The sequence below is a fragment of the Aulonocara stuartgranti genome (genome assembly GCF_965226115.1).
Source record: "Aulonocara stuartgranti genome assembly, chromosome: 22".
NCBI classification, from domain to species: Eukaryota; Metazoa; Chordata; class Actinopteri; order Cichliformes; family Cichlidae; genus Aulonocara; species Aulonocara stuartgranti.
In genome coordinates, this window is record NC_138957.1 from 25,393,471 (window position 1) to 25,419,989 (window position 26,519).

General features: G+C 41.5%; 1 protein-coding gene across 2 annotated transcripts in view; it reads right to left on the reverse strand.

Moving 5' to 3' along the window:
- osbpl10a (oxysterol binding protein-like 10a) overlaps window positions 1–26,519 on the reverse strand; it is a 98,185-nt gene that overhangs the window by 8,983 nt on the left and 62,683 nt on the right. Inside the window, exons 6-9 of one of the 2 annotated variants that reach the window (XM_082520996.1) lie at window positions 26,010–26,250; window positions 20,948–21,078; window positions 4,132–4,278; window positions 3,244–3,742 (exon numbers count right to left, since the gene is read on the reverse strand). In XM_082520996.1, the coding sequence (XP_082377122.1) occupies window positions 3,244–3,742; window positions 4,132–4,278; window positions 20,948–21,078; window positions 26,010–26,250 (1,018 nt within the window). Of the gene's footprint in view, window positions 1–3,243; window positions 3,743–4,131; window positions 4,282–20,947; window positions 21,079–26,009; window positions 26,251–26,519 lie in introns of both variants that reach the window. The other variant, XM_082520995.1, reaches the window with a different exon arrangement.

The window sequence follows — 26,519 nt, forward strand, 5'->3', positions numbered from 1 at the left end:
CGAACAATTTTCAGCTCTACCATCATAACCTCGTGTTTGCAAGAGGTCACTTGTTTAGCTGTTTCACTGCAAGATGCCTTCAGGGGAAAAAACTGCATGCGGTCCTATTGTGAGCACATAATGACACAGAGTGAGAGAAACCAGCGACGGGAGTGCCAGGCTTAACCAAGTACTGCTGAAAGAACTGTCTGTATGGTAAATGAGTAAACTCGTGGTGGTGGAGTTATTCAGAGCTCATTTAGAGCAAATAAAAGTAGCAACCACAAAATATAAGAAATGAATTCCTCCTCCAAGGGGCTCAAGTGACGAAGCTTTTCATTTACGAGTCAAACACATAGAAAAACTATTAGAGAGATGCAAATACTTCAGCATTATTCTTACATTAGGGCACATTTTGAGTAAAAATGCTTTGGTGCTTTAGACAATTAAATATGAAGATCAATACCACATATATATAAACTGGGTTATTTAGAAAAGTGCAACACAAACAAAAATCTGTACTGATTCATCTGAACCTTTAACTGACAGAAGTACATAAAAGTATTTAAAAATATAATTGTAACTGTATTTTTTAAAATTATACAAATTTAGAATTTGATGGCTTCAAAAACATTCAACAAGCTGGGACAGACCTATGATGGATGTTTCCTCCAATTAGGAAATGCTGCTGGTTGCCCATTTATTGCATTGACTTTTTGTTTTACATTTTTTCTGACCGACAAAATGTTCACTTAACAAACTGGTCACTCGGCTGTCATGAGCCAATTCCATAAGTTTCCATTTAAAAAATAATCATGGTCCAACTTTGAGCAACAATCAGAGTCTGTCTGCAACAACAGACTCGACTCAACTGGTTGTAAAAGGAAAGTTGCTGAGCACCACATAATTACACCACATAAGTCACTGTCCTGAAGCAACAACATCAGTATTTGTGGAGTAATTTCTGTTTCCAATACGATTCTGCCTGGACTCTGAATGTGAATAGTTAATGTGAATTTCTGCGAACAGTTAATCTCCATATTATCACAAACAGTTTGCATGCACTGTATCTGAACCTGACCTCATTCAATCACACCTGATAGCAGACTGACCCCGACTTTTTCTTTGACCATTTTTGCACTAAAGTCACTGTGAAGACTGCAACTAACTGCAAGTGGTTGCAATCCTGATTCCAGTCTTCAAAGCAATCATTTCAAGGGCAACAAGACTGCATACTTGTCATGCTACCTTGGGTCGTTCTGTGGTTTTCCCTAGTGCACAGATGTCGAACTGCAGGCCTCAAGGGCCGGTGTCCTGCAGGTTTTAGATGTGTCCTTGATCCAACACAGCTCATTTAAAGGCTAAGTTACGTCCCCAACATGCCTAGAAGTTCTCCAGAGGCCAGGTGTGTTGACCCGGGGTATTATATAAAACTTGCAGGACGCCGGCCCTCGAGGCCTGGAGTTCGACACCCCTGCTAGTGTGATTGTAGCATTAAGCAAGTTAATTGGTAGCAGGTGAAGTATCATGCACATTTCAGCAGGACAATGTCTTCATGGCTACAAAGACACAACTTCACAGACAGAGTGAGCGTTTGACCTGCTGCCAGTCCAAATCCATCTCCTGTTGAAAAAGTACAGCACTTCATAAAAAGGAGAATCACACAACAGTGACCAGGACTGCTGAGGTGAGTTGAGGCATTACAGCAAGCAAGACAAAATTTCCAGCTGCAAAACTACAACATAATATCCTCAGTACCAAAGCGATTAAAAGGTTTTATTAAAAGGAAGGCTGATGTAATGCATCAGTAAACATGCCATGTGTGTTGCAGCTGTCAAATCCTGACATCTTGTACATTTCCAAGTGCAATTAACTACTCAAAGTCTTTTCTTTGTATTTCTGTCACTTAAATAAAGGTTCAAGTGATATTATAGATTATTTCAGTGATTTTTTTTTCTTCTTAGAAAATAACCCAACTTTTCAAGAAATAGGATTTATATTTGTTTAATCCAAGGCTTACACTACAGTCAGCAAAACCCTTACGTAGCACTTATATAAAAGTGTTAATGATGGCCACAATATTAAAAAACAAACAAGCAATTTCATGTTAATTATATACATATTAATATATTTTCAATAACTGTCACTCTCCTGAGTACTGAAGTCCATTATCAGTCAAGTAATGAGATAACATCCTGAGCACGTTTTCAACTAATCATGTAAAGGTTCTAAAGATGCTTTTGCATGTCATAGATTAAAGCAAAGAACTTCAGTTAATCCAGATGTGGCACATCAGTGTATAAAAAGGTTTATTATTCTTTTTTTCTATCCTACACGACCTCTAGGAGGCTCCATACATTGAGATCCAGGTCAAACCGAAATCTAGCATCTCGTGTAGCTTTCAGGCTGCATCAGCTGCCGTTTCTTATTCTGCTGCTGACTCACTGCCAATCAGTATCAGTGCCTCTTTATAAAACTACAGTATCAGCTGCTGTCAGGAAAGACGCCACTGCAAAAAATAAATCCACCAATCAATGGATCCTGGGGTGACGGTCATCGTGTTCTCTGACGGCAGCATCAGCCTCCGCGCATGACAACGAACTGCTGCATCACAACCTGGTGGCAGGTGGTCAGTTTATGTATCCGGATTTAGTTGATTGGGCCCAAGGACTTCCTGTATCTCGGCTCAGGGTGACTCATCCCTGACAGCTTACTGTACACGATGTAACAGTACCAGCAGAGAGGTCTGGGCTATTGATTGCCACAGGAGGGATCTTATAGTCCTCACACAGACAGTGGCAGGCAGTTTTGGTGAGACACACTGTTTAGAGACTTTCTACATAGCCTGTAGATGCTAGAAGGTGAGCTACACTAAATGAGGGATTGTTCTTTATTAAAGGGGAACTATTTTTCTCACTTGTGGCTGCATAGCATATTCTTGACCCTGCCAGAGTAGATTTACATGATTCACAGTTCAAAATTATGCTTATTTATCTTATGCAGGTGCATAACACTGTTCATCTGCTAACAAGCCGTTTTTCTCCTCTCCCTTTAAGACAGCTTTCTTCTGATTGGCTGCCCCTTGCAAACAGAAGCTATCAAGAACAGGTGCATGTGGCTGTGCTTACAGCTAGAGCTGTATGCATTAATAAAAATAAAGTAAAGATCAAAACAAAATGCATGAATGCAGGAGACTGATTGTTTTCTGTGATAACTTTTTTTTGACCCACAGTATTTTAGAAGGTTTGTGGTAGACTGGCTCACCTTCTCCCACCATGGACACTCCTATAGACATGCCCATGAACTTGCTCTTGGTCCACACGTGGGCATTGACACACATCCTCCGTTCCCGGCACTCGCAATAAAACCCGGACACAGGGGGATGATGGGACACCTGCTCGGCCACAAAACGCACTCTGTAGCAGCTTCCCGGTGAGTCCTCGTCCTGCTGTGTGTTGTTGGGGCCTCTGCTTGGCTCCCGAGCCGACCCCGGGTTCGATCTGTCCAAAGGCTTGACTTTGTCCCGAGGAACTTCCCAGGAACAGTGGAAGGTCTCCCCCAACACGGGGTTGTAGGGTTTCTTTGCCACGGCACCTTTCCGCCCCTCGTGGAAGGCAGTCAGGTAATACTCCACAAAGCGGACTATTCGGTCCTCAGCTGTGGCCCCCGCTGTTATTGACAGGAACATGTCGGGGTGCGCCATGAAGTTAGCGTACATTTCCAGCAGTGATCGCTTTTCCAGAATGAAAGTAGGCAGCACCACCTAGGAAAGCAACGCAAAGGAAAGATAGACACTTTGTGACACATTTTATTTCAGTCAGTGCTGCTAAAATCAAACTTCATAGCCAAGAACTTTTTGGTAACTTGACTTTCTTCTGCCTTTCCATTTGCATCCATGAAAGGCCCAAGGCGAAGAAAGCAGCTGTGGTAGAAAGATGCCAAATTACAGAACCTAGCTGACGTCAATGACAACAAATATGATGCTAATTAACTCAGACACCGCATTAAAGAAGAAAGAATAGATGTAAAGATGAGTTACAGTTGCAGGAGGAACTTAGGAGGGTTTAGTACATGACTTTGAGGCCTGGCTGAACTAATTCTCATAAGTAAGGATGCCATCTCTCTTATAGAGTCAGTGTTTCTGTGTCATACCCGTGTGAGATCCATTCCCAGTTTGAGCTGCGAGAGCAGGTGGAGAATGATGCTCCGCTGGTCATCCAGGACGCCCAGGTCCTCCTCTTCGTTGTCCTCCGTATCCGTCACCTCCTCACTGGGGCTGACGTCTTCCAGCCCTGGGTGCTGCTGTGAAAACAAGAGGGAAAAGAAAATTGGCCCAGGTGGACTGCTTGCACAAAATCCAACATATTAATTATATTTTTTCTTCATCTTTTATGTCGGAATCACACATATTTTCACATCTTGAGAACTCAAAAAAAAAATGCAACAAACTAAGAAGTCAATCAAAAGCTAACACCAAAAGATGGTGCACATTCGGGACTTTAGTCATGCTTAGTATTCCACAGTCACAGACACAATGGTGCTCGCTCTGAAAAGGCCAAGAGGAGGAAGATAAAGTCATTTTCTTCCCCCACCATTCAACTGTCAATACCAATGATAAGGTCACGCATCTCATTTAGAGGCCAAGACAGGACCTGTTAGAGAAGCAACCTATCGGGACACAGCCAATTACCAATTATCACCAGTCATTCGGTTCATTTTCACTGTGGCCCATTCATGTCCTTTCAGCCTTTCAAGGCACTTTGAGTGTTTTAAATGGCAACAGGAGCTCTGAATTTCTCTGAGTGCGCCGACTGGCCTCTTGTTTGGACTCAAGAGCCTCGAGCTCTGACCTTCACTACGTCTGCAATGGTGAGAAGTTGTGTCCTTCGTTTGTGTCCCACCATTCAACTACAAACACATCCAGTCGAGGTTAAAGAGGAGCTCGTGCCTTTGATATCTCCTGCAGCAACTTGGGGCAGAAAAGAAGATGGGAAAGAAAAAAGAAAGAGGTTGATGTATAATGCAGAAAGTGCTCTCGAGGCTGCAGGCAACAACAACTCTCTGCACGCCCCTCTGCTCTTTATCCTCCATTTCCATCTGTGACTCTATGCAATAACATTTACAGATACATACAGTACGTGTCTTCTTTCCTACTTTAGATTATTTTAGTGAAGACGCTGCAGGAAAAAAGCCAAAAACAGGCAGGAATACTGAGGGAAGTCTGATCTGAAACTCCAGGCAGTGTAATTGCACACAGGGCTCCTGCAGAGAGCTGGGAGAAGCAGAAGAATACCAGAGTGTTCCAGGACCCGAGTGCCTGCTTGTCACCTGAATATTTTATTCCATGGGTGCACGCCAAAATATCCACATGCACACACAGACTACACGCTCTCTGCACCAAAACATTTTTGCACAAAAGACACCAGCGCACACAGGAGGGAGCATGCATGAGCACACATGTACAGGAGTCCCTGGGGCTGCCTGGTTCTCGCAGCAGAGTGATATATATAGAAATGAAAAGGAGGGGAGGGGAGGATGGTAGGAGGAGGTCTGTTATGATTTCAGTGGTTCTAACTAATTAAAGAGGTTCCTGACAGCAACAGGAAATTACTGCTGAGGAGGTCAGAGCATCTCTCCAGAAAACCCTCGAGTGGATATATCGGTGGACTCGGTGGCTGGCATTAACTCAGACTTCTTAATGCAGTCCAACTCGTCCAAAAGTGGATCATAATGTGTCTCAAATAGGAAATAACTGCAAAGTGTGTTCAGATTTATGGCTCCATCGAAGCGAGAGAGGGAGAGGACAAGAGCAAGTACACTATTAAAAGGTTTCAGCTCCGTTCCTCCCGCTACCGTCACACATTGTAGCAGAAAATCCATCATTTTAATAAGTTCTTCTATAGTCATGTTTAAAATCACGTATATGCCCCTCTTGCTCTCATGTAGTGCTTCCTGTCGCATTTTTTACCCTTTTAACCGCCCACTGTTCCTACCATAGTCCCTAACAATTACACATGTTGTGAACATTTAACATACACACAGACAAAGCTCAAATTTTCAAAGTCAAGCAGTTTCTCCCAAACTCATCTCATACAGTGTTGTATGAGATTCCTTTAAAGTGGTGAAGTAAGTATTCAGATCACCAAATTACACTTTATGTGCTTATAAAGAACAACAGAATCAGCTGTATCTGCAAAACGGTAGGTTATCTAATAATTAATCATCCAGATTTGATCTATATTTAGCAAAAATAACTTTAGTATATAATTTAACTAGTGGCTAGATATGACAAATAAATGGAGTGGAGTATAGTTCAATATTTTCCTCCAAAAATGCAATGCTTATATTCCACCATGTTCTTCATAAATGCAATATAAAGAGGATGCGAGAGATTTTTCAGATGAAACACAAAAAAATGTCAGCTTATAGCAGACCAATAAGGCATTAATACATATCTATTAACAATTAGTTACAGAATTAAGCATGTCAGATGTATTAATGAGAGTCTAAGAGTGTATTTTGCACTTCAAAAACAATCTCAGCAACTTTAACAGATGCAGAAAATGTTTACCACACGAATAAACCCCGACGGCTGATTTGTTCTATAATTTATGAAGTCAACAAAGGCGCTCAGTGTTGGAGGAAAACTCACTGCCTCCCACATCAGACCAGCAATGTTCACTGCCAAAATGCACAAACTTGTGCACACTGTGTACCCCCCTCCCCAGGCTGCATATACACTTACTCACCCCATAACCAAAACAGAGAAAAAAAGATAATCAGCACACGATGCAAGGGTGCATGCACACACAAATATCAGCTCAGAAACACTTACACTGCATTGTTGTGCAGCTACAGGCTTGACCTGCATAAGACTGGATCTCATCTCCAAAAAGAAGAAAAGAAACGGATAGGCTGGCCTCAGGTAAACGATCCAGTGGAAGGAGGGAAATTAAATTTTCTTGCTCCAAAAGCAGGACGGCCACAGCACGGCACTTCAGCCGGATCAAAATCCAATTTAAGAGATGTTCTCTTGGTGGAAACTCGATCTAAATTTGGATCTTTTGAGGTGATTAAAGCTCGAAGTGTCTTCTCCCACATGTGGGTTTCCTGACTGAGTGAGCAGCTGCCTTGAAGGAGTCTTGGCTCTTTGTTGTGTTTTTTTGGTTTTTGGAGAGGCGTTCAGTGTGCCTGAGCAAAGTTGCTATGCATGACTTACAGAGAGTCTCTCTCTCGCCTCTGCTAACCCCCCCCCCCCCCCCCCCCGCCTTTATAAAAAGAGGGAGGAGGGAAGAAAACAGCTGAGGGAAAGTCCCAGTGATGCTTCCCTCTACACCCTCCCATCATCCATCTCCGATTTCCCTTCATCTTTCCATTTTTACCTCATCCTCCTCCACCCTTACCTCATCACTTTTTCCTCTGCTCCCCTCCCTCCTGTCCTCTTCTGACAAGGCTTCCCTACCTCCTACGCCTCCTCCTCCTCTCCTAGTATATGTGGGACGGGTGTATGTATTATCTCCTATTATTACCACTAGTCTGCCAGTTCTGCACCCCTACAGTAGTCGACTCTTCAGGAACACATGCGAGGGGGGGGGGCTATCATCTACCTTGTTCTACCTTTCAGCTCGTTTCCAGTACATTTTCTCTCTGTAACACAGACTCTTTTTTTTTTTTTAACTCCAGTCCTCTGTTTGATTCATTCTTCCCCACTCTTCCTCCGCCCTCACACTGTCATCTCCGTCATTGTGTCTTTCATTTACTCCCCCCCCCAGCTCTTCATTCATGCCATCCGCTATTCTGTTTCATCATCATCTTTCTCCTTAACAGTCTTCCTCGCCCTCATTCACATGGTTCCCCCCTGCCTCCTTCTCCTTCCTAATGTATTTTTCTATCCAGTGTAGGCGTCTGCAGAAGGCTCAGTTAGTGCAAGTCTGCACTTCAAAGACTCCTTTTCTTCCTCAGTTACAACTTTGAGGGCTTGTCCTCCTTCACCAGCTGTCCTTCTCATCCCCTATCATCATCATCACTTCCATTTTCACTCATTTGTTTGTCGAAACAACATCTGAGAAAAGGAATCTACTCGAGGTGTATGAGTCTCAACTTCTAAACCACTTGCTATTATGCAGCAGCTCTGTCCTCCTTCCAGCTCGGCCTCTGAAGTGTGTGCACGAGAGTGAAGTGGATTTCTCCTGCTTCTACTCCTCTGGGAGCAGTACACAGAAAATAAATAAATAAGAAAAATAAAAAGGAAACGATTCGTCTCCATCCAGCTCAAACACAGATTTTCATTGGCTGGATGTGTTTCCTCCTATGCAGAGCGTAAAACTGACCCTAAACCTTGTTCAGGACACGAAACACCAGCTAAACAACAGAGAGCTGGTTTTTGGGGAAATACAGCTTTTTCTCTTTTTAATGAATGAGATTAAAGTCAGTTCAAAATCCGCCACTGCAGTGTGCACGCACATCTTTTTACTGAGATTATGAAACTGACACTCTTAACAATGGGGAGCCGGCACCTACAGTACAAAGACGTCTGATGAAATATGAGCCACAGCTTCCCCTCCGTGCTGTTGTTGCTGCTGTGTTTTAAAATGGAAACTAATTATTTATCACTTCAGATTCACAAAAACAATCCAAGAGTTCAAAAACCTAAACACAGAGTAATTTACAATTATTTGTTGAAAAAAGAAAGAAAACAGAAAGAAAACTATCGAGCAGTCCACCCTGTTAGACCAGCTTTTGCCAACAAATACTGCAGTTTTTAAAATAATGTCATGTATAGTAATACATCGGGTCCATAATGTGCAAATTGCAGTAACTGTTTGAGACTTGCAGACATTTTTTAAATACAGTTTTGGTTTTAATAATCAAAAGCAAAGCAAATACTCTGTTGGGCTGAGATCAGGTGACTGACTTGGCCCTTAAAGAATATTCGGTTTTTCTCCTGGGTTGCTTTTACAGTTTGCTTTGGACACTATGAAGTGCTGACTATATAATCCTGTTAATCTTACTTTCAACTGTCCAAATATTTTTCCCAGAGCTGTGCAGCGTCTTTTTGGATGACTTCTGGCTAATCTGGCCTTCCTGTTCCTGAGTGCAATCAGCAGTTTGCACGTTGTTGTAAACACACTGTATTTCCATTCATGAATCCGTCTCTTGATTGTAGGCTTAGACAGCCATACGCCTGCCTCCTCAAGACTGCTCTTAACTTTACGACATCTAACCAAGTAGTTTTCCTCAAACACGGAAATAATTCTGTCGTCATGCGTTTTAGTTCTTTCAATCCTAAAGTTTCTGTTTTCTAGCTGATGGGTTTAGTTTGAGTTTTCAGCCTAATGATGGCCTGACTCACTTCACTGACATGTCTTTGTGCCTCATATTTATACTTATATATTTATTTACGCATATATATATATTCACAGCTTTGAATCTATCCATTCATTTCCTTACACTTATACAGGACCAGGATCCTTGCAGGGCAAGCCTAAGCAAGGATGCCCAAACCTCCCACTCCCCAGTCACCTTCTCCTGCTTAAACACCGAGGCGTTCCCAGGTCAGCCGAGAGATGTAATCATCCAGCATGTCTTTGGTCTACTTTTCAACTTCAGAATATTATGCCTGCTTCATTTGCCATGAGCCTCTGAAAATGCGTGTATAAAAATATCTGTAATTCCCAAACATCTTTGCACTTTTATCACATCAATCGTCTTGATCGTTTGATATAAAATCCACTCTGGACCTAACTCTAGCAGTGCAACAAACACTTTTAAGCATAATTTCACACAGTTTTCTGAAATCACAAACAGCTTCACACACAAACACAATGTGTTGAATGTGAATGTTCCAGGTAAAAATACAGGACGGTGGCGCCTCTCTGCTCACAGCCAGAGGTGTGTGTCTGAGATGACCGTGTAAGAATATCCGTTGGTTTTGACATCATTGAGATCCAGCAGCAGAAATAAAAACGTGTGAAGCCGAAGCTTGTTTGTAGATACTCTGGAGATATCTTCATGTTTACCATCCTTAATATGAGCATCACCATCAAGTTTGTGTGATGATGTCGCATTATGTTAATAAAGCATGTGTCTTACCTCCAGGGAGACACTTTAAGTTCAATACAAAGTCCAGCTCGGGATCACATTAACCTCCTGTAGTGCTGAGTTCCCGTGCTATCCAAGTCCAGCCTGTTAGCCTCTGACCTCTCTTAGATCAGTGTGGCATTTCCACCGGTAAGACTCTAGCTGGCTGGGTACATGTCCTCTCTAAACTAACAGGCAGCCACATGAAAATCACTTTATAATCACTTTGTCAATCGCTTGACATTTACTCAACCAATGATCTTCTCACCTGTGTGCTTTACACTGCAGCTAAGTAGTGTAATCACTACCTGAGGAGCTCTGGAAGTGAATAAATGGAAGGATCTACCACTTACCAAAGTAACCACTGTATGTGTGTGTGTTTTGAGCTCCTGTTAAATGTCAGGCATGTTGTGAATGTCAACTACCAGCGAATTACTAAAACGCTTTTAAGTTGCAGTTGCTTCTGCCAATTTACACGAGCAGTGCTTATACTGCTCGCCAACAAAGCATATTATCATGCATCAATGGGGTAATTAGCAGCTTTAAATCCACTTAAAGCTGTTTAGATGTCTTTAATGTTTTAAAGACTAAATTAGTTTTCTGCTCGCAAGATCACAACAGAGTTTTAAATCTCCCAGAAGCTCCGGAAAAGGAATAAAGTCCACGAAAAGAGTTCAAGCTGAGACGCCGCAGATGCTTACGGTACAATGGGGGGCGGGGGGGGAGGTGGGCGTTGACCCAGATGCAACATCAGAACTGCAATAAATAATTCACAGCCTCAGACTCCTTGAATGGGTATGAATGAAAAAGCTGTTCAGCTTTGTCAAGAAAGAAAACCTCACAAAACCTTTTTTCCCTCCTAAAGAATAAAATAATAATATTTTTTAAATCAGGCACTGCAGTGGAGATGCGGATGTTGTACCCTGTTGTACCAGCTTCATTAGAGCAGCATCTAACATGGGCTGTGAGGACGTAAAAGGCACACACACACACAATTAATCTGTGATGTAGGTTTTGCGCATTGTTATCCCCATTTAAACTAAAATAGAGTGTAAGATTGAGGGGATCCCCACACTGTGACTGATGAATCACAACCATCACGTCCAGTTTAAAACCAGAACGTCATCGATGCAGTAGTTCATCTGTGATCCAAGTAAAACAATTATGAGTTTCACTGTCCCTGCTTGGCTGGATTGCACACACTTTGAAGAATTAAAGTCCCTTAAGAAAGCAAAAATCTGACCAATACTCAGATTCACTCTTTCACCTGGATGAGATAAAAACAAACAAACCAACAGCTGATGCTGTGGTGGACGCATTCATCTTTTGTATGCAGCCAATAATCAACACATTAAACTCGAACTAAAAAAAGACGTCCCTAACTTCAAAACCTTTTGAGGTTGCAGAGTGAGCTTTATGAGATCTCAGAAACTGCTTTCGTTCATCTCCCAGATCTGTTGCATCTCTTTAAGCTATCCATTGCTGATGACGACAAATAAGTTCACTCCGTTAAATGCTTCTTTATCGACTTCAAAAGGAGTCATAAACGTGCCTGCATCGCCACACAGCTGAAGTTCATTTTGCATCCTGCATAATTATTCAGTGAAGCATTGAGTAATCCGCTTCAGCATTCAAGTTTCTAAATCATGGATGATGCACAGTTACCGTTACATGACAGGAAGGCAAAAAACAAACAAACAAACATCTGCACCAGAATCTTTGTTTAGCAGCAAAAATAGAGTGACAAATGTCATTAAAGCTTTTTTAAAGGTCCTTGTCTGGATTTTATGAAAGCAGACTTATGCTTAAATGATTTAGGAACAATTTTAATTTCCGATTTGTGTTTTTAACCAAAAATCACTTTTTTTTTTCTTTTAAAGGATCTTGAACAAAACAAGCATTTCTGATCTTCTATTGGTCAAATTGATTATCAATTACCTGAGAAAATCACTTATTACAAACTTCCTTTCTGTGTGCAGGAGCAGAGAAAGCTTTTTTGAATAACCATTTAAAAAGTGAGCGCCTTGAGGTCTATTTTAGGAGATAAAGGAGAAGGTGGTTTCTAACAGGGGGATGTCACCGTCAGTGTAAAGTTGGAATTTTATTAGAAAAACAGATTACAGAGCAGAGAGTGACTCATGGCTTGTTGAACAGACTGAATGCGAGCTGAGAACACAGTTATCATTATTTGTTTTTGTCACACGCAGACTGACAGGACCTTTTGTCTATTAATAAGACTGAGGAAGCATCAGTGCTGCAGGATGTTAGCATGTTACTGATGTCGAGGGCAAAGTTTAGAAATAAAATAAATCCAGGTTGTTCTCCTTTTAAAAGAAGAAGCAAAAAATACACATCTTTACGTTTCCTATATACTGAATTAGCTGCACAGTGACTTATGGGAAGACTTTGCTGCCCTCTGCTGGAGTAAAGAAGGAACAATAACTCTGCAGTGCACCGAGGATTTTGTCCAGAGTGCACTTAAGAGAAAAGAAAATATGGACTATTTTCTGATGCAACAGTATTTGTGCTTTCTCTCCACATGACTGTGTTTCTTTCCAAATCCTGGATCTGAAGATAGAGGCTGTCGCTGATATTATAACTGATACTGACACATTTTACCACATTTTTTACTGTTTTATTCCTGTTTTCTGCCTTTTTCTTTATAATTCAGAGTTGTCTATCATTGAATTCCTGCTCTGCAGCAGCAGCTCATAACCACAGCAATACTGTAGGCAGCTCTAATATGTGGTAGGGGATTGCACTGGAGCTCTTGTAGATGCATAAACCAACGGGTTTTCTGCAAGCACCAGCAATTTCCTCTCTATTTTCCCACAGTCACGCATCGGTCTTGAGCTTTTTCCTACTGACTGCATAGGAATTAATATCAACCGCCACAGCAGTGCTACATAATTCATACAGAAAGCCTTTATTATTCTGAGGTAATGTATTTTCTTCCTTCTCTCAAGTCTGCTCATGCGATTACGGGGTATATGTTAAACGGGCAAGTGGCCAAGAGGATCAGAAACTGACCTTGAGCTTTACGCCATCGGAAATGTTCGTTTTGAGGGTTTTGTCCAAACCAATTATTTAAAGCTGGTTTTATTCAAATTCTTTCTGCATTGCATTTCACAACCACAAGATGGCAAACTCAGCGCCTCAACAAATCCACCATTACTATGCCAAGCACAGAACATCAGATAAATTATCATCCCAGAGCAATCTTTATCCTTGATTATCTAAACATCATCTTAATGATAAGGCCGTCGAGTCGTGAAGAATCTCTCACTCGCTCTGCCTCACCTTCTGTTCTCATTAATACTGAGAAAAGGCTTTAAATCAACTCGATGAGACATGGACGCCGGTTAGAAAATTCCTCTTAAAGGAGGACTAAACATCAGTGTCGGGCTGGACTAATGTGCCTGCACTGTACGTCCGCTGCCTCTCTGCCTTGCGCCTTCAAACGGCAGCCAGAGCATCTTTAAAGGCTCTAATGAAATCTGGATCAAGCTGCAGGGCAGTGCTGAGAAACAGGCTGCAGGAGAGCGTGAAATATTACAGAGCAGAGACACAGAGTGGTAAAAGTCAAAAGCATGTTTCCAAATTTAGAGCTCTACTTTTCCTTTAAAAATGACATCTAGTCTTTGTGATAACTACTGACATCACACATGACAGGGCACTTTTACAGCAAACACGACACTACAGGCATACACCCATGTTCTGTATACTTTAAGTTAGCAGTTTTAGTGCTGAACAGTATATCACATGTAAGCTCTATTAGTCAGAAGTGGGCATATCTTGTAACGGTGTGCAGTCTATCCTTACAATCCCTGAGAAAACTTGACAAGTTAAAGACAAAAGAAGAGGTGACCTAAAAAACAAAAAAACAAAAAAAACTATCTACAGCAGGTGAACGGCGTCTGAAAGTCACGTTATTAAAAAAAAGGGAAAGAATCCAGCAAAGACCTGACAAAGGACCTGAGAGATCCATCTGGCATTCAGTTAATCCATCTACTGTTCACTGAACCCTCAGCGGAAAAGGTCTCAGTGGAAGGATGGCTGTCAAGAAGCCATTCTTAAGGAAAGGAAACAAGGAAAAAAGCCTGTTGTATGCTAAAATACACAAGAACTGTGCTGAAAACCAGTGGCAACAGGTCTTATTGAGTATTAATGAATCCACATTTGAAATTTTTGGTTCAAGGTGTTTCAATATGTATAGAAGAGTGGTAACACAGTCATCTATAAAGCATGGTTGAGGCTCTATCAATGTTTGGGGTCTGCATTTCAGCCAGTATTCAAGATCTTGTCACTATTGATGGAATTATTAAAGCGACTTTGAAAACAACTTCACTCTTCAGCATGAGAATGATCCAAACCACACTGCCAATGCACCAAAGCGTACCTGGATAGAAAACGCAACACTATCAGTCACGGATTACCCTGATTATCCCAGACCTCAACATTATTGAAGCAATGGGGGATCATCTCGACAGAGAACAGAACAAAAGGCAGCCGACATCCAAAGAAGATGTTTGAATGTCCTTCAAGAAGTCTGGAGAGCTATTTCTGAAGACCATTTTAAATTATGAGACAGATGCTAGAATTGTACAAACTCTGTTTGTGGTCTCACATGCTGTATTTCCATACATGTCTGCACATGTTTCAATAAATCACTACACCTAGAAAATATAAAGAAATCACTGGTAGCTCAAGACTTTTGCACATTTGTATGCATCTGGAATGAGTGCCGATAATTCATCGTATCATTAACGAGGCTACAAGCAGGACAACGTGTGCCTTATCCAGCTCCATGAAAATACAGTCACTGTCATTTTTATGATATCCCTAATAGCTTGCCATTATCCATCAGTGAAGGATGGCACGCCTTACTTAAGTTGGCAGAAACATACCGGCAGAGGCAGGGAAGTCAATGGAGATAGCCGACTGAATCATAACTGCCATAATGATGTCTTAAAAGGGGCCAAATCACTATTACGACCTGCCCTCGCTTCTCTGCTTATAATTGTTCGACGTGAAGTGTTTTGAACAGCTGGACTGTAAATGGTTTGACACTGCAACACTGTAATACCCATTTCACACTCGTATGTCAATAGAAAATGATCATTAACATGACAGATTATAATTCTGTGGCTGCAGATCAGATCGCTCCAGGCACAGTTCGTCCCTCGTGGCGTAAAAGCAGGAAGCTGATTGAACATTTACACAGAGGCTAAAATTTTCCACAAAGCCTTCCATTATTTGTTTTGTGGTTTCGCTGAAATGAATGTCAGGCCATTACAAGATCTGACAAGTATTTAACAAGCAACACACACTTCTGACAGGTAATGATAAAAGTCTAGCATTTGATGAAAAGGATATTTGTGAGCATGAGCAGAATTGAAAGCTGCTGAGACGACACTCCATCCATTAATCTTCATCTTCTTATGTGTAGGTGAGGGTTACATTATTCCACTAAGTTTGAATAAAAAGATGACAGCGCCAAAGATTAATGTGACTCGTGACAACGGTGTTAAAGAAAAGTGATTTATGATTACAAGAAGCTCATGTAAACACGTCGGTCAGTTTATTAGGTACACCTGGCATGGTTGGCATATAGACAGTGTAAAGACTAGCGAAAGTTGCTTATTTTTCTTGACAGTAAGTGCAAAATGTGTCCATATCCATATGTATGCTCTTCTTACTCCCTGGACATCAAATTCTCCGCGTCTCACCTTGCTGCACAAGGAGATTACTTCTAATTGGATCACTTCCAAACTCGTCCCGCCTCCCCAACTTAATTCATACCGAGTGGATCTCGTTTCTCCAAAACATTTTCATCTTGTTTTTATTCGTGTCAATCGTGTCAATCCATTTCATCATAGCTTCTGTCCAAGTGCATTAGTTCTTATTTGGTTATCGTCTTGTTTTTGTCAGGAAAAACTATCACAAAAATTAATAGTCAACAATATTAACACTATTTACAACCAAGGTAAGCATCTCTCAGTGCACACCCATAAAACAGATGAGCTACAGCAACAGAAGACGACACCAGGTGTTACTCCTGTCAGCTAATAACAAGAAACCGAGACTACAATTTGCACAGACCTCACCTAAATTAAATAAACAGTTCAGGCTGCCAGTGGTGATATTAGTACTAATTGAGCATTGTTTAAATTTCACAGCTTGCCTAAGTGTTCTTGCTGACCATGCTCATCCCTTTATGACCACCGTGGATGGGAAACTGCTGGTGGCCTTGTATCACTCCACCACAGAAAGCATCCTGGTTTGCTGTGTAACAGTGTGGTATGCAGTGAATAAATAGGCTGTCCAGTGGGTAATAAACACAGCACAAAAGATCATCGAATGCGTTTTAGTTGTGTGTTAATTTTACTATTTGCAATGGAAATTAAAACCATCTGGATTCTGATCTTCTTACAGTTGCTCCCAGCAGCACAACACATCATGTCACGAAGCTCAAATCATCTCAAACTGCCTTCTTGAACTTGTCACCAGATATAAGACCAATAAAGCACCTCTGTGGTGTGGTAGAACAGGAGATTTGCATTGCTGATGTAAGCCCACCAATCTGCAGCAACTGTGTGATGCTATCATATCAATATTGATCAGCACTTTGTCAAATCTGTGCCACGAATAATTAAAGCATCTCTGAAGGAAAAACAGAGTCCGAACTGGTGCTTGCAAAGTGCACCGAATAAAATAAAGGCTGGTTTAAGAAGCATTTTAGCCGATTTCTACTTCCATAATTGTGAACCTACAACTACACATCTATCCATTTTCTTCCGCTTATCCGGGGCCGGGTCCCGGTGGCAGCAGCCCAAGCAGAGAAGCCCAGACCTCCCTCTCCCCAGCCACCTCCTCCAGCTTATCTGGGGGAACACCAAGGTGTTTCCAGGCCAGCCGAGACATATAATCTCTCCAGTGTGTACTGGGTCTGCCTCAGGACCTCCTCCCGGTGGGACATGCCCGGAAAACCTCACCCAGGAGGTGCCCAGGAGGCATCCTTGTCAGGTGCCTGAACCACCTCCACTGACTCCTTTCGATGTGGAGGAGCAGCGGCTCTACTCTGAGCCCCTCCCGAATGGCGGAACTTCTCACCCTATCTCTAAGGGAGAGACTAGCCACCCTTCGGAGGAAGTCCATTTCTGCCACTTGTATTCGCGATCTTGTTCTTTCGGTTTTTTGAAAACTTTGCTCCCAATGTGGGGGTCCCTGGACATTCCAGCGCAAGAGAAACATTCTTTTTTTTTTTTTTTTTTTTTCCTGTCCCGTTTGGCTCTTTTGCCATCAGAATTGTTGTCTAAAGGCAAACAAAGATGCCCAACGGATTTACTTTACCAAATTGACCATCCCAGCCTTGCCATAATGGTCCATTTGATTCACCTTTTATTGTTTATTTTATTTTCACTTACTGAATACGGGACAGACTTGACTGGGGGAAAGAAGGGGAGAAAGAAAGAGGGAAAGAGAAACAGCTGAGAAGAGGGACGGGGGAGAAGGGCAAAAGACAAAAACCAACAGAATGAGCAGAAAAAAAAAAGAAAAAAATGCATATATCGATCACCTGGATCACCTGTTGAGAAAGAAAAAAGAAAACAAGCAGAAGAAAACAAGAGTAATAGAATAAACAACATCACAATGATATATGGGAATATGACAGTAAATACTAAATATTAAACATTATTGTGCAGCACATCAGATCAAAAGAACACAGTGTGCTTTGAGGTAGGAGCCAAAAAGGGTGTAGTTTGTGGGTGTGCAAGAGAAACATTCTGACATTCCACGAATGGCATTACAAGGAATTTAAAATGAAATCAATGAAGAGAAAATGGGGAAAACAGCTTTTGCCTATGGTCATTCTCGTAACTACCAGTGGAACTTGTTGCTTTAACTTTAGCTGGACTCCCTCAAGGTGGTGTCGGAGAGGCGGATGCTGTCCAAGATAAAGACAATGTTGGATAACACCTCCCACCCACTCCATGACATGCTGGTCAGTCACAGGAGCACGTTCAGTGAGAGACTGAGATTACCGAAAAGCACCACTGAACGACACAGGAAATCATTCCTGCCTGTGGCTCCCTGTACAACGCATCCACTTAACACACTGTTTGCTGCTACAGCTACACATGTTTCTTTTCCAACTATTTATTTATGAGTGACTTATGTATGTATGTATGTATATATATGTATATATTGTACTATTCTTAGTTAGCGTATTGTCTGTCTTGTCTTAATGTTGGTTTAAAATGGAGCACTGTAACAAAAAATAATTTCCCCCAGGGATCAATAAAGTATTCTGATTCTGATTCTGATTCTGATAATAAAAGAATTTGCATAAATAAAACATTAAGGGGTTCACAGCAAATATAAGCAAATTAAAATGATTTATTTTGGGTGGAACTTGTTGTTAAAAGTCAATGTTTTAACTAAATTACAGAAACTGATGCGCTAATATCTCACTCCAGTGTCCCCTCTTTCTCTCCACCAGACTCTCACTGCATTTACGTCACAGTCACCTGCCCCCTGCCCCCTCCATTTCTTGGTACTGAAACAGGTTGGTCCAGACACACATTCCTCCAGGGATTGGCTCAGTACACTGTGTGACCCACTTATTTGACAGCACTTCTTTTAAAATTGTCAGATGAGTGGAGTGCTCCCCCTTCCAGCCAGGAAGAGCAAACACGATAGAGTGTGGCAGAAATTCTCAAGTGAGGCCACTGGCCCCTGAGTTTCAGCTTAAGTATATTTTGTATTTGTATCTATCATCACCACAGCAAGTAATTTCAGCTTACAAAGCACTAAAAGGCAAAGTTTTCATAACAATGAACATGAAAAAAATGCATCTTTTGGCAACTTCAAGAAGGCCTGACATCAACCACTTGAGACTTTGTTGCATATTTAATGCCACAGAGTGTTTTTGTTTACATAAGCTTTGTCTTTATTTATTCAAGTTCAATAAAGAAAAGCTTATAAAAAGAAACTTGGAGAAAAAAAGGAAATCAATCAAATATCCCCTTAAAATTAACTTAAGTGTTTGCAGAATTAAAACTGGCTTCATAATTTGATAGGTCAACAAGGCTAAGATAAAGAAAAAAGGCTCAGCTAGTTAACACATGAGGTTGCACTGCATCATCACCATTAAATATTAAAAGGTCAAGCAACAGGTAAGCCAAACTCTGTTTTAGCCTTCTTTTTGACTCTATTGGCAACCGCAATTTACAAAATAAACATGATGTTGTTTTGAATAAGACACGAAACTAGCAATGGAAACCATATAGTCATCAGGAAAGCGTTTACTCACATCATAGACAACGCTACGGTCACTTAAGCGGTCGCCAATTACCTCAACAACAGTTTGTGACCATGGCAGGACCAAAATACCTGCAACCTTGTGCAATGAATTTGTTATCTCGTTGCCTTTGAAATGGTTGTTTCAAACACATGGACCAGGTTTGCAGAGACGGTCTTCAAAGCAACTTTGGTGCATCAACACAGCAATAAAATGGCATCAAAACTGAGTTAGTCTGCAACCAGTTTGCTACAAGTTTGAGATTAAAAGGCTTCAAGTCAGAAATTACAGAAAATCTGTTGGTGATAAACTAATCTGCAGCGCTGCAAATACACAGAAATGCACATTAACTACTTACATCAGAGTCTGAGCAGACCCTAACAGATATGAAAGAGACCAGAACTAACCACTAGAGACTGGTCTAAAACCTTCTGGCAACCACCAGTTGTGGGAGAACAATTAGTATTCCCTGAGTGGTTGCAAGTGGCTGCTGAGCCTGAGTCACATAGGCAAAAACCTCCTTGTGACCACTTTAGGATATTGGTATAGTCTTAGTAATTGATGGAGTGTTTACATTAAAAAAATACATGCAACTGTGGGAATATGCTAGCATTCAAAGCAATTATTAGGAGGTTTGTGGTGCATTATCTGTTTTTTGCATCCTTTTTCAACCAACAAGAGCCAGAAACCTTCAGGAATCACTGCCAGCCACTCTTGGAAAACACATTTTTCCCAACCAATAAGTGGTTGTATCACATCCATTATGTTGGACATTTCTTGAGTAATGTGCGCACAATGTCACGTGAGAAATCTATATCCATCTTTTAAATCTGTTCACACCATATCAAGGCACCTGCTCCACTGACACTGCACATTATTTTAGCATAAAGTTAACCACATGACTCCAAGTGTTACAGATATATTTTCTGTGCCCTCCATGCTAGTAGTTTGCACATCCCTGCACTCTGCTGCTTTCTTTTCATTTCTTTCAATACAAACAAAAAAACAAAAAAAAACCTGTTCACACTTTCAATAAAATTAACAAAATTTCACACAAGCTTCTTAACTCGCAGTACCTGCCTTTGCTTTCTTTTTCTAGTGTCTCTGTTATCCAGGTCAAACTCCTCAAAACTTTGCAATAAAACTGAATGTGATTCAGGAACATGAAGCAGAGCATAGCAGTGGAATATGATACCCTGTAGATGTATTTTTTTTACAGTTTAATTACAGGAAGTGACCTTTGCTGTATGCCATGCTCACTGTGCTTCCTGCTCATAGCTACACGCACACAATCCAATAAATGCAATATGCAGCAAAGGACGAAAAAATACACTAAAATTCACTTTGCATGATAAGCCTGAACTTTAGGGCCAAAGGAGCAAATGTAAATTGATTTTCTTTGTACCCATCCAACCAAATCCTATCAACAAGCAGCTGTACAGTGATCTGAATGAAACACACTGCAGTTAGAAATCATACAGACTGTTTGTGCAGCCCTTTAGCATCCAAGCCAAGCTAGCAGAGGTCAGAGAGACGGGCCGAATTCTGACGCGATAATTGACAGCGTGACGTGATGTTTCTCACCTCAGCACCATGGGGCAGAATCCTTTTCCTGAGGGCCGGGGAGGGCTCGGTTGACTGCAAAGGAGTCAGACCCCCGTTCTTCAGTTGCTCCCCCGAGGGCGACTTTGGTACAGTCCACACAGGAGCACCATCTGAAAAACGACAAGTTATTGTTGTTGAAAGAATCAAAGAGGGATCAGGGTGAAAACCAAGATTAGCCTCTCCTTTTTATATATATATGTGACATTCAATATAAAGGTGTGTGTGTGACTGATGGAAGTGACAAACCAGGAAGGTGTGTGCATGTGTGTCCTTGCATGAATCTACGCGAATTTAATATTTGTTCAGTGTTATAGCCTGCCTTGTATTGATTCACATGATCAAACATACAGAAGCGACTAGAATGGAGATTAAATTTGATTCCCGTCCCAAAAAGATCAAAGGCTCAATAAAGAAGAAGAAAAGAAATCAATCAACCAATTTCTTTCCACTTACTGCAGCGATTGTGCATTTAATAATAAATCATACCCAAAAATGCTCAACCTTTACTGTCTTCACCTTCTGGGCTTTTGCTGTCAGAGATGATCATCCAACTCAAGGATCTTTTGTTGAAGGCGCAGTTGTTAAATGTCAGCGTTGTCAGAACTGACCCATTTTTAGGGATTTTCTAACTCGTTCAAAATGTTAAGAAACTTTAATTAAAAAGCAGCCACACCTGCACACATTGTACACAAATAAGTACAACATGGATGCTTGAGATGAAATGGGCGCTGATTTGATTTAAAATCAGTATTTTCATGCATCGTCTTTAAATGTTACATCAGCACCTGCTTCATTGTAATTTAATCAAATCCTGCTTTCCGAAGCAAAATAATTTAGTGGTTCCCAAACTGGAGTACATGAAAAAGACTTGCAGGTAAACCAAAAGCAGAAGCCAAACCTGCACCAACAAACAAAATGAAGGCAGTAAAATATAACAAGGCTCATTTCAGTCTCTCAAAATATTAGTTTCTGAGCTAATGTGAACAAGTTAGGAGCTCACAAGGCAACGTGTTCCTTATTTATTTTCAGCATTAATGACACCTTAGGTATTTTTATCTAAGAAGCAGGGGGAAAGGCAGAAAAACTGAAGTGAAACAGCTGATTAAACAGGACATTTTCTCACCTACACTTCATTTACTCTGGCCTGAATCCTTTAATTAATTTGCGAACTTGTAGGTTTTTTTTTTATGGTTTGGGTTTTTTTCATGCAGATAAAACTCAAAGTCAACTCTGAGAATGTTCGGTCCACTTATTTACCAGACGTGTCAGCAGGCAACAAAAGATGCCGCGCTCCTACAGGGTGGATTTACATTTATTTACTGCAGTTTGTTTATCTGCACGTCTATGGTACTCACACCTAGAAGCTGGGTTAGATCAAGGTCGAATCAAGTTCTCAACGTAAATGGAAAAATAAAGCAGGGTTTTATTTTAAACAGCTGGCGCAGATGCAGGTGAAAAGTCCTCAAAATCACGACAGGAGTCAAAGGTTAGATCACAACGAGACTCCTCACTGGATGTGTGCCGAAACGTCCAAACTACATCCTCAGACTTTAAATAGAGTCGCTACTTTTGAAGGGCTTCCAATGCAGTCCTCGAGCAACCCAGTATTTGATGAAGGCCTAAGTGTCTTTATCAGTAAAATAAAAATGATCAATTTTTAAGCTGCGTGATTCAATTGTTAAAAGCAGAGAAATGGATCCCATTTCAAAGTACTGTTAATGGTGCAACACCAGAGATCCTTCTCATATCCACTCTCTGCACTAAAATTAGGTTAAATATCTAATGCACCAAGAGGCTGCTCTTTGATATCCATTAGTGAGAAGCTAACTGTGCTGATACAGGTTGGCATTCTGCTGGGCCCAGAGGGTCTGTCTCTGGAAAAAGTGCTGAAATAGCCCTCAGGCCAGGTTCTGCTTTGGTCAACTGAACAGTTTGACTGGCAGGAACCTGAAAGTGCGAAGAAACTACCTCCAGTGATACCTGGCTCCTGTAAACCAGAGACATAAGGGCAGCCAGCTCTGCCTGAGGGCAAGATTTGTTATTGAGCTGTGAATAAAGTGAAATTGAGTGTTTTTGTGTGTGCACTTTTTGAAAAGGTTATTGAAGATGGCGATGGCTTTTATCAGAATTCAATTTTAACGTAATTAATTATTCATTTAAAACTTCTGAAGTTTTGTGTTTTTTTTCTTCATTAATGGGTTTTTACAATTAAATACTTTCTCCAAGATGTCACAATGAAGCACCAGAAGCAGAGCTACTCGGTGAGCTGGGGCATGTCGCGGGCCATTGGAGAGAGGCATGCAGGTGTGTTATCAGAGATCAAACAGTGGCGACACAAACATTCATGCAGAAGATGTTTCCAATGGCTTTATCTTCCATTTCTGGGCCGTGACATCAATTCAGACTTCCCGATGATGTTGTCACATCAGAATTTCCCCCTACAAGTTCCCCCTTTCACCTCTTTTAAATAAGACTTTCAGCTCTCACTTATATTTAGATGGACTGGTGTGTTTTTTTACTAAATTTTTGCTAAGCTTGAAGGGGACTGGTTCGCAAAGGTTTGGAAATTTCCTTTATGGATTTTCAGTTCCTTAAAGGAAAATGCTGCTTGTGTGCAGGGGAAAGAGGAGTAGGGTGGGTGGGGCTTCAAGCTCTTTATGACACTGACTGAGCAGCGGAAAGGAGGGGATCCAGAAAGTGCTAGAGCAAGCAGCAAAGATCCTCTGTGATATCAGCCGATAATAATGCTGTCTGGTGTGTGACTGGCAGGTTTATGTTGGGTTTGTGACTCAAAAGCAAGTTGCTTTGGTTTGGTTTAAAAGTACGGAAGCCTGGAGGGACAAACGTGCCAGCCAAACTCAGTCCAACCTCATGCTTGGCTCTCTGCAAGAGTTATCTTGCCCATGCAGTGGCAATGCTTTGGTCCGTGGGCATAACAATACCATTCAACCAGCCAGCCACTCCCTTTATCAGCTGCTTTTTAACAAGATACTCAGGTAGCCATCCATGCTTGAGAGCCAAGCTATGCTAACGACCGAGGATCCTAACAAAAACAAAAACGAACTCCTCACTGAGGTGTGGCGGGTACATGCCGGAAGCAGGGAGCAGCTGGACCCCCGCGGGACTTATCAGCCAGGATGCGGAAGGAAAGAGGTCTGTACTTGCGGCCCGGTGGTCCCACTCCACACCACCCCCTGTCTGACGAACAGGTACAGGGCAAGGTGAATGCTGGCGCAAAAAGAAGACCAACAAACTGTGAGGACTGGAAGATTCAGGATGCGATCCAAACCCAAACGACCTTCCCAAAGTTACAGGTACAAGTGGGAAAACAACTTTATGGCTCAAACACTCCGATGAATAATCCACAGGGCGTAAATGATGGATCGGAAAATGTTACAGTTTGCTCGCAGGAGGAAAGCGGTTCAGATTTACAGCAGTTACAGCAGATTTCAAAATCCCTAGAAGCTAAAAATATTCAACTCTTCAGTATCCACATTCAGTTTATGGATTTTTTTTTTTTTTTCTAAAAGCAGGAATGAATATCATCTCAGCTTGTCTGCTTCACATCCCTCTCGCTTGTGCTAAAGCAGTTAAAGCCTCTATTCATTACTAGCAAGAGCTGTATTGGACAGCACTCTACTCCTTCAGTGTGAGAGCTTCCTGCTCTGAGAGATCATTTTACACATAAATGTAGCCACTATGAACTCCTCTAAAGGCCCAGCGGTCAACTTAAACTCGCGTTCTTTCTAAACACACCTTCGGTTTACCACAAGCAACCTTTCAAAGAAAAACTAATTCATGCTAATTGTCTGTGATTTAAATCTTTAGTCTTACAAAACAGCATAAACCCTCCCCAAACACGTCTACAGCATAATTTTACTTATTTTTATTTCCAGTAATATTTCTTTTACCAATAAACTGCCAAATGCAGTACCTCCAAGGCAATATTTCAACACAGATGTATTTTTAGTGGCATATTAGCAGCCAATTGCCAATAATAGGAAGGAACTGTTGATTTGTCGACAGAAGTGTATCCCCAGATTGTGCCCTAGCTTATGAATAGTTGGTGTGATCCATCCTGCTGTGACTGCAAACAGAATACATCTGCCACTGCCACTTGTTGTTCTTTTTTTCCCCAATCCTAGGGGCAACGACTGTTTGGTACTCAACAGGTTTTTAGAGGAGTATTACTTTACATCAACCCCTCTCCTCTCCTGGAGAAAACCTTTATCATGCTATTGTTTTATAGAAACCCAGAAAGTATAAATAGATTACAAATATTCCTCTTTGCTTGGAAAATAGGATTAGACTCCTACATTTGATGGACTTCAATTTCCTTCATCCTTCATCCTCCTTTATCCTTTCCGTTGGCATTTTTATTTTATTTATTTTTATTATTATATACCCATATAACCACCCTCAGTCTGTAAACGGTTTTAAATAGAAACAACTTTATTGGATCCATTATGATCTGGCACAAAGAGGGTTAAACATGGCAGAGGTCTAACAATATAGGCACCAGTGTGGATTCCTTTGGCAAAGACTTGAACCTTTGAGATGTTGAAGTGCATAGTATAAGGTTTCATTCACACATACACCCTGATTTTTTCCCCTCACATGCATATAGGGTGACAATCTGAAATGTCTGCACCAGCTCTGTAAACAATACTTTCTGTTAAAATCATTGCCATACGCGCTCCTTCATGCGTTTACTTGGCACGACCATTCTGAGGACTGCTGGCATTTCAATGCAACTGAGGACATTGAAGAAGACATAAAAATGAATGGAAGCGATACAGAACAACGCTTATGAGAAAAGACAACAATTTAACACACAAATGCAACATTCAACAACAATTGCTGGAAAGGTTTAAGTTCATGGCACCCATCAGGCAGGGACAAGAGGCGCAGTCTAGCTGACACAGCTGGGCCTTGCCGCTGGGTTCGGGAGATGGAGACTGAAAAGACAAGGGGGATGTGGGGCATGAAGGGGTCGGGGGCTCCAGCAGAAGCACTGGAACGGGACCCGTGGCGGACTCACCGGAGGGTGCTCCTTGGGAGGCGTGGTTGCGCTGGGAGACCTGGGACTGAGGTGGAACCTGGCTGCGGCTCTGAGTCTGTTGGAGGATGTTCAGGCACTCGCCCAGGCAGCTCAGTGTGGCAGCCGACGTAGCTTTGAGCAGGAGCAGGTCCTGATCCAGACAGGAGAGCGGCCCTTTGGTGGGCAGGGAGTCGATGGACTGGACAAGGTTCTTCTGTTGGCCCTCTGCTTGGGACATAACCTGTGGATGCACAGTGAGACATGACATTAATAAAAATAATCATACAATCAACCGTCACGTTACTATAATTTCCAATTTGGGTGCATATAAACTGAAATTACGCCCACTGTAATACAGCCCCAATCAAAAGTTTAAGACCAGATGAAAAATGGCAAAAAATCATAGTTTGCATGGTTGGATCTTTACAAGGTTCAAAGTAGAGCTTCAACATAAAACAGGAAGAAATGTGAATGAGACAAAATATTATTTGAGCATGCAATTTATTGAAA